This window comes from Rhinopithecus bieti, unplaced genomic scaffold (genome assembly GCF_001698545.2).
Source record: "Rhinopithecus bieti isolate Rb0 unplaced genomic scaffold, ASM169854v2 scaffold_38691, whole genome shotgun sequence".
In the NCBI taxonomy this organism is placed as follows: Eukaryota; Metazoa; Chordata; class Mammalia; order Primates; family Cercopithecidae; genus Rhinopithecus; species Rhinopithecus bieti.
The window spans coordinates 1,057,136-1,065,283 of NW_016816690.1; the positions used below are offsets into that span (position 1 = coordinate 1,057,136).

The 8,148-nt window shown below is 59.8% G+C and overlaps 2 protein-coding genes across 9 annotated transcripts in view; one reads left to right on the forward strand and one right to left on the reverse strand.

Annotated features, from left to right (window-relative positions):
* The window catches only part of GIT1 (GIT ArfGAP 1), a 10,505-nt gene extending 5,941 nt beyond the window's left edge, over nt 1-4,564 (forward strand). For 2 of the 3 annotated variants that reach the window (XM_017855124.1, XM_017855126.1), the window contains 11 exons: nt 292-389; nt 788-899; nt 1,039-1,172; nt 1,361-1,513; nt 1,586-1,816; nt 1,905-1,958; nt 2,137-2,223; nt 2,331-2,404; nt 2,568-2,750; nt 2,891-2,954; nt 3,119-4,564. In XM_017855124.1, the coding sequence (XP_017710613.1) occupies nt 292-389; nt 788-899; nt 1,039-1,172; nt 1,361-1,513; nt 1,586-1,816; nt 1,905-1,958; nt 2,137-2,223; nt 2,331-2,404; nt 2,568-2,750; nt 2,891-2,954; nt 3,119-3,331 (1,403 nt within the window). In that variant the 3' untranslated portion in view covers nt 3,332-4,564. Of the gene's footprint in view, nt 1-291; nt 390-787; nt 900-1,038; nt 1,173-1,360; nt 1,514-1,585; nt 1,817-1,904; nt 1,959-2,136; nt 2,224-2,330; nt 2,405-2,567; nt 2,751-2,890; nt 2,955-3,097 lie in introns of all 3 variants that reach the window. The other variant, XM_017855125.1, reaches the window with a different exon arrangement.
* A 673-nt stretch (nt 4,565-5,237) lies between these two features.
* The window catches only part of TP53I13 (tumor protein p53 inducible protein 13), a 5,180-nt gene continuing 2,269 nt past the window's right edge, over nt 5,238-8,148 (reverse strand). For 3 of the 6 annotated variants that reach the window (XM_017855132.1, XM_017855129.1, XM_017855131.1), the window contains 3 exons: nt 6,663-6,791; nt 6,331-6,531; nt 5,238-6,246 (listed from right to left, as the gene is read on the reverse strand). In XM_017855132.1, coding sequence (XP_017710621.1) covers nt 5,572-6,246; nt 6,331-6,531; nt 6,663-6,791 — 1,005 coding nt within the window. In that variant the 3' untranslated portion in view covers nt 5,238-5,571. The remainder of the gene's footprint in view (nt 6,247-6,330; nt 6,532-6,662; nt 6,792-8,148) is intronic. The other 3 variants (XM_017855133.1, XM_017855134.1, XM_017855130.1) reach the window with 2 other exon arrangements.

Below are 8,148 nucleotides of genomic sequence, written 5' to 3' on the forward strand. Positions count from 1 at the left end.
CCCCCCCCCCCCCCCCCCGCATCACTCCTTCCTGGCCACAGCCGGATTCCAGCCCAAACTCTGGGTCTGGATGGGTGGGACCTGCCTTGTTCCATTTGTCTATCCCCAGCCGGCCGTGCCCAGCCTTGCCCTGACCCAGCCTAGCTCTGCGTGCCTGAAGAGCACCCCTGTTCTGAACACCAGTGCTCAATGGGCATGGGGGCAGCTAGGAAGGCTGGGCTCAGTGCTTCCCCATCCCCACCGTGGGGGCCTGGCCACCGTGGCTGATCTGCTCCTGTCCCTCCCCTCCAGTGTGGCTGGCTACCCAAAACCACAGCACTCTGGTGACAGAGCGCAGTGCCGTGCCCTTCCTGCCTGTTAACCCGGAATACTCAGCCACAAGGAATCAGGTAAGGGTGCTGGGTTGGGGGCCTGGGGTGGTCTCCTTCATCCCTGCGGTCCCTCCTCATCCGGCAGTGGGCTGGGGCCCGAGCCAGCTCTCCAGCATTTGCCAGGGCCTCCCTCGGGGCCCAGCTGGCACTGGGATTTGGGAAGAGGCAGGAGGCCGTTCTTTTGAGTACTTGGTGAGCAGCTCCGGCGGGTGTTCCGGCCTCTGCTCAGGCACCCTACTCTATCATACCCTGCCCCGTGTGGCCTCAGCTGCTGACTGGCCAGGTGAAGCAAGGCTGGGATGCTTTAGCTGGGGTTAAATTAGATGGCAGGGCCATGCCTTGCTGCTTGGTCCCCACCCCTCTGCGTCAGTCATAAGAGGTCCCCTGAAGCCAGCCTGGCCCTTTCTGCCTTGCAGGGGCGACAAAAGCTGGCCCGCTTTAATGCCCGAGAGTTTGCCACCTTGATCATCGACATTCTCAGTGAGGCCAAGCGGAGACAGCAGGGCAAGAGCCTGAGCAGCCCCACAGGTGGGAGGGTTGTGGGGGGTGGTGCAGGCAGCGGGCAGGGCTCCAGGGGTCTTTCCTACATGGCTGTCTCTGCCAGTGGTGGCCTGAGAGACGGGTTGTGTGGTGGAGTGAGGCCTGAGTGACGCCCCTGTGTCCTCAGACAACCTTGAGCTATCTCTGCGGAGCCAGAGTGACCTAGACGACCAGCACGACTATGACAGCGTGGCCTCTGACGAGGACACAGACCAGGAACCCCTGCGTAGCACCGGCGCCACTCGGAGCAACCGCGCCCGGGTCTGAGTCCCACTCTCCCTCCCACTCCCGTGTGCCCTGACCCAGGCCTTCACCGAGACCCAGCTCTTTCCTCTTGTAGCCCAGGGGCCTGAGGGATGGGCAGGCTGCTCCTACCCTCAATAACTGCCCCCTGCGGGTGTTGGCCTCCCTGCCCCCAAGTGCTGACTGGCTTAGGTCTCTTTCTGCAGAGCATGGACTCCTCGGACTTGTCTGATGGGGCTGTGACGCTGCAGGAGTACCTGGAGCTGAAGAAGGCCCTGGCTACATCGGAGGCAAAGGTGCAGCAGCTCATGAAGGTCAACAGTAGCCTGAGCGACGAGCTCCGGAGGCTGCAGCGAGAGGTGAGGGTGCAGCCTCGGTGGGAGGAGGAGCCCCAGGACTCCAGGGGAGTTGACAGCACTTTGCACTCACAGATCCACAAGCTGCAGGCGGAGAACCTGCAGCTCCGGCAGCCTCCAGGGCCAGTGCCCACACCTCCACTCCCCAGTGAACGGGCAGAACACACACCCATGGCACCAGGCGGGAGCACACACCGCAGGGACCGCCAGGCCTTCTCCATGTATGAACCCGGCTCCGCCCTGAAGCCCTTCGGAGGCCCCCCTGGGGACGAGCTTACTACACGGCTGCAGCCTTTCCACAGCACTGTGAGTCACCTGTGGGTCTCAAGGTGTGGGGAGATGGTTGGGGCTGCCACAGGGTCCACCATGATGCTCACTGTGCTAACATCCCCAGGAGCTAGAGGACGACGCCATCTATTCAGTGCACGTCCCTGCTGGCCTTTACCGGGTAAGCCTGGGGAAGGCGTGTCCATCTTAACCAGTAGGTTCTGAGCCCCAGGGGGTTCTGGGCTCTGTGCTGAATGCGGGGCCTAAGATGATTAGGCTGACCCGGTCCCTGCCGCACTGCTGGTGAGCAAGGGGCAGTGGGGCACACTGACTCCATCCAGCACTGCCCTGGGTTTCAGATCCGGAAGGGGGTGTCTGCCTCAGCTGTGCCCTTCACTCCCTCCTCCCCGCTGCTGTCCTGCTCCCAGGAAGGAAGCCGCCACACGGTAATGTTTCCATACCCAGTGCCCACAGGCTGGCTGGGGGCCATGTGGGCTGGGGGTTGTGTGGGTCCAGGAACACAGCGCTCACAGCCCCTTCCCTCGCCCTCCAGAGCAAGCTTTCCCGCCACGGCAGCGGAGCGGACAGTGACTATGAGAACACACAAAGTGGGGATCCACTGCTGGGGTGAGGCTCCCTGGGTCTTCAGCCCAGCCTGCTCATGTACCGAGGCGGGGAGGTTGAGAGGGCCCCCAGTGTGTCTGTGAGGACCCAGGCGGGCGGTTCCAAGGCTGGAACGTGTCTTTCTCTATATGTATCTTTGTCTCTCTTTTCCGGACCTGGGCCTCAGGCTGGAAGGGAAGAGGTTTCTAGAGCTGGGCAAAGAGGAAGACTTCCACCCAGAGTTGGAAAGCCTGGATGGAGACCTAGATCCTGGGCTTCCCAGCACAGAGGATGTCATCTTGAAGACAGAGCAGGTCACCAAGAACATTCAGGAACTGTTGCGGGCAGCCCAGGAGTTCAAGCATGACAGGTACTGAGTGGAGGGGGCAGGGGGGATGCAGTTTGTTGGTTTCTAGGGTGTTGCAGAGGGCATGAGGGGCCCTAGGTTCTGCTGTCCCTGGGAACCTCCCTTGAGAGCCCCCTGATTTATACCCTCCCTTCTCCCCGCAGCTTCGTGCCCTGCTCAGAGAAGATCCATTTGGCTGTGACCGAGATGGCCTCCCTCTTCCCAAAGGTAGAGGGGCCAAAGAGAGGACCAGGAGTGGGAGGGCCTCGGGCTGGGGCAGGCGTGGAGAATCCCATCTGATTGCTACCCGGGTGGAGACACAGAGAAACTGGGCCCTGATGGCAGCTGGCGGCTTAAAGTCCAAGGTCCAGCCTCACTTCTGCCCTCTCCAGAGGCCAGCCCTGGAGCCAGTGCGGAGCTCACTGCGGCTGCTGAACGCCAGCGCCTACCGGCTGCAGAGTGAGTGCCGGAAGACAGTGCCACCAGAGCCCGGCGCCCCAGTGGACTTCCAGCTGCTGACTCAGCAGGTGATCCAGTGCGCCTACGACATCGCCAAGGCTGCCAAGCAGCTGGTCACCATCACCACCCGAGAGAAGAAGCAGTGACCTCTCTCCCCACACCCTCACCTGCACCCTAGGACCTCACTGGCCACAGGAGCTGGGCCACTCCAGACATTAATCCCCACCCCAACAGAGCCACTGGCACAAGTGCCCTTAGTGCTGCCACTCTCCCTGGTAGCCAGGCGCCCTGGTGCCCACCCGTCGAGCCCCTAAGGATGGGGAGGTGGGGTGGCAGGAGCTTCTGTCCCCCACATTCCATGCACCTCCCCTCTGTATATAGCATCTCCCCACTCCTAGTGAGCAGGGGCCTGTAAGGCATCACTCCCAGCCCCTCGCCTTCGAGGGTACCCTCAGCAAAGGGGCGGGTGGGGACACTCCCATGGGGCAGCTCTCCGTACATGCGCCCCACCCCCATGAGCCAGTTCAGCCCTATTGGGGGCTGAGCAGGGGCATCCCCTCCTTTGTACATAGTCTCCGTGGATGTCCCTGCCCTGTAGCCACCAGCCCCTTGCTGCTCTCCCTTTAATGCCAAACGGCCCATGCCTAGGGCACAGGCCCCAACCTGTGTGCTGGGGGTCCCCAGCAGCAAACACTGGAAAGTCTTTTTTTTTTTTTTTTTCCTTTCTTCTTCCCCACCCCTTAATTTTAACTTCGTGGTAACTGAGTGTCCCCGCGTGCCTGCGTGTTGAGTGTGCGGGCGGCAGTGCCGTTCCGGAGGCCTGGTCCATCTGGAGTTTTGAGGGGTGAGGGGACCAGAGCAGTGGGACCAACGTGGGGGTCAGCTTCTCTTCCCCACCTGGAGCCAGGGACTGTCCGTGTAACCAGTTTTGGTCCTGCCCACTGCCTCCCTGAGCCCTCCCCACTCTCACCCCTTCTCTATGAACTTAAATCAAAAACCACTTCCCTCCATCTCCTCCCGCTCCTGTGTGGAGGGGGAATGTGTGCTGGCTAGGGTGGAGGACTGAGCACCTGAGCCTGGGGCTGGCTCCCCGGGGTGTCTGATTCAGCTGGTGGCTGTGGAGCTGAGTCCCCTCCCTGTAACCTCTACAAGGCCAGCACCCACCATCACTACCTGCACCTGCTGTGGTCCCACCCTCTGGCGGTCTGGGAACCTGGCTGGCAGCCTGGGAAGGCTGGAGAGGCAGACGGTGGGACCCACCAGCTCTCTCCCCATCCCGCTTCTTCCCTGGGGGGCCAGGCCCTACCTGTGTGGTGGTGGGTGGGCTGACTGTCAAGACGTGTCATGTACATTTGTATCAAAAATAAAGAAGTGACCATAAGCTGTTCCTTATGCTGAGAATGGGGGCTGGAGGGAGGTGGCAGACATGAAAGGAAGGGTGACTGCAAGTGCCCCAGGACCCCCACCCTAGGGAAGCCCCTGTGCTGGGAACATCTGTCTAGTGGAAGAGTTACTTTGGGAATATGTAGGCCGGGCGCGGTGGCTCAAGCCTGTAATCCCAGCACTTTGGGAGGCCGAGACGGGCGGATCACGAAGTCAGGAGATCGAGACCATCCTGGCTAACACGGTGAAACCCCGTCTCTACTAAAAAATACAAAAAACTAGCCGGGCGAGGTGGCGGGCGCCTGTAGTCCCAGCTACTCGGGAGGCTGAGGCAGGAGAATGGCATAAACCCGGGAGGCGGAGCTTGCAGTGAGCTGAGATCCGGCCACTGCACTCCAGCCTGGGCGACAGAGCGAGACTCCGTCTCAAAAAAAAAAAAAAAAAAAAAGGGAATATGTAACTATTCTAACATGTATGACGATAATGTCACCCTCCCACGAGGATACTCCTAAAGCCCCATGTCCAGGGACAGGTTGGCCGGTGGGGGCGGGCTGGTGGTGGCCAATCTGATTGGTAAACCCCTGCCTCAAAACATCACCTTCATGGCCTAGGACTAGGGTCCGGGTGGGAGTGTCTCTGTGCGGCAGATGCACAAGCTCAAGTCCAGAGTCTACTAAAAATAATTTAATTAGAAACGGAGTTTTGGCAAGGGAGGCAGAAGCGGCTCCTTTTCTCCCCTTGGCCGCCCACCCAGCAACCAACGAGGAAATCCCCGCGGTGCTCCGTCAGGGCCGTGCCGCCGCCACCAGGGGGCGCCCAGCGCGCGGTCCACGTGGCAGAGGTCCACGTGGCAGAGGTGCGGGGAACAGCCACATGCCACAGTGGCAGGTACTAGGCCATCACTCCGAGCTCTCGCCTTCCGGGCCGCTGTCCGGCGTGGGCGGAAGGAGGGGTCTCCGGCGGGAGCGCTTGACCCGGCGCGAGGGCTGCAGCAGCCTCCGCTTCAGCACAGCTGTGGGCCGGGCGCCGAGCAGTCAAGGGCGGGAAGGCAGGGAAGCCTTGGGGGGCGGCGGGCCGGGGCCACGCAAGGTGGGACGGGGGCCTCGGGTGGGAACTCCTCACCAGCCACTGTGTCCTGGCTGTCCGCTGTGGGCCCCCAGTAGATGCTCTCCCCGCGTCGGAAGTTTCTGTGCAGCCGTGTGCAGAGCGTGGCCAGGGTGAGCAGCACCAGTAGGAAGGTCAGGGCCATGGCAGCCCAGGCGGCCTCTTCAGTGCGTGGGGTGGGACCGCGGGCTGCCCGTGGAGGCGCTGCTGCCCGAGGGGCCGGGGAAGCCTGACTTGAACAGACACAGCCCCCAGGGCTGCCTTGCCCGTTGAGCACCTGAGCCTCTGTCCTGGAGCTGGCACTGCCTCCAGGTGCCCCGGGCAGGAGGGAGACAGTGGGCACAGATGGGGCATTACTCTCCCTACCAGGGATTCCCACCATGGGCTGCTTGGCCTTCAAGCTCCCTGAGGAAGCAGAGGGAAACCTCAGGGCTGAGCGAGTGGGCTGGGGACCAAGGGCAGCCCGCAGCCTCCGCCTCTTGGCACCACTGAGAGAGGGCTGCCTGGGCCCTTGAGACGTCACCTCTGTGCCAGGGGGCCGCCAGCTCCGCAGAGCGAAGGCCAGAGCCAGGGCCTACGGAGAGGGGAGACAGCAATCACCCTGCTGGCCCTCTCAGAGAACCCAAGGACCAACAAGCCTGGGCCCAGCGCCTCTTACCTGCACACACCCTCTCCGGCACAGCCTCCCTCTACCCGGGGTTGGCTCAGTGGGCACAGGCCCTGAAAGGCTTTCACAATAGATCCATGCCTTCTTCTTCCTCTCCTTCCTCCTCTGCCTCCTCATCAGCCAGTGGGCGGCCCAGGTTGGCTCTACCCAGGCCATCTCCAGCGCCAGCTCCCATGCAGTCAGCACCAGCGGCTATGACAGGAGGTAACTGTTAGAGCTATGAGGAAGGTGGGAACAAGCAAGAGGAAACCCTTGAATTTTTCTTTCCCTGCACACGGGGCCTTTTGCCAGGGCCAGGAAAGCGCCTTTCATCAGCTACATACCCGATCCTGCGTGAGGCTGGAGTCAGGGGCGAGGGAGGGGTTAGTCATACAAGCATAGGCCAGGAGGGCAAGCTGGAGCTTCAGCCAGGGGTGGGCACAGGGGTGGTAGAGGAAGGTGACATCCTCAGCCTGGAGGAAAGGCACACAGACATCAAAGCAGGCCCAGAGCCCTCCCAGAGAATCTCAAGTTCTCCCATCCAGGGGGCCAGTTTAAAGGTACTCCCAGGATAGCTGGATGGCTCTTCTACCTTCAGGGTCCAGAAAGGACAAAGGGCTCTGGGTATTGGCAGGTACCCGCTCTTGCCTCTGAGTGTTCCTTTCACCCTTCCTTTCCATCAAGTCCCACCCTTCAAAGATCACAGCATGCCTGGATAATCCTGCCAGACTCAGACCACACTCTAGCTATATTTCCCTGCAGGTGTAACAATGGCTCTACAGGTTCACAATCCAAGCCATAAGCATCCCCCAAAAGAAGACCATCGATCCGATCTATACAATTTCCCAAGAGCATCCAAATACAGAGCAGGCAGGCAGCAGGTGCACAATCTCAGGATGGAAATACTCCATCAATCATTCATTATTCTTTGATTGAGTTGACTTGGTGCTCAGTGCCGTGCCAGATGCTGTAGGAGATGCCAAAGAACTCCTGGACTCTGCTTGCAAGGAATGTATAAGAAACTCAGGGAAACAACTACTGCAAATAAAAGAGCAAACTAATAAAACTTAGTGATTAGTTGCTAAATTGTCAGAGATAGATTCAGAGGAGGAGGGGAGGAATAAAGGCTGATGCCATCAGGCAATGTCTCAGGGGGAGGTGATTCCTGCTGGGGCTGGGAAGAGGGATGGGGGAATATGGCAGGAGGGGAGGGAGCTGCACTCTCTGATTTCAGGATAGGCCAGGTGTGGAGGAGAATAAACAGGAGCAAAGGGGCTGTGCTGGGGGCGAGGCTGGAACTCATTTCTGTGGCAAACAGCCTGACACAACTGGAGAGGAACCAAAGATGTGGAGAGGTCAGACGAAGCTTACTTAAGTAAGGCCTGAAAAGCCAGGCCAGAGAGTACGGCCACGATAAGGTGGGAAATAAGGAGCCATTGACAGTTTGTGAACAGAGGAATGACTTCATGAAAGGGTGTTTGAGGAAAGGAATCTGGTAGGTGGCAAAGTAAGGCAATGACTCTTGGCCTGGAGCTATTACAGAGAATTTTTTTTTTTTTTTTTTTTTTTTTGAGACAGTCTCGCTCTGTCGGCCAGGCTGGAGTACAGTGGCACGGTCTCGGCTCACTGCAACCTCTGCCTCCCGAGCTCAAGCAATTCTCCTGCCTCAGCCTCCCCAGTAGCTGGGATTACAGGGGTGTGCCACCACGCCTGGCTAATTTTTGTATTTTTAGTAGAGATGGGGTTTCACCATGTTAGCCAAGCTGGTCTTGAACTCCTGACCTCAGGCAATCCACCTGCCTCAGGCTCCCAAAGTGCTGGGATTACAGG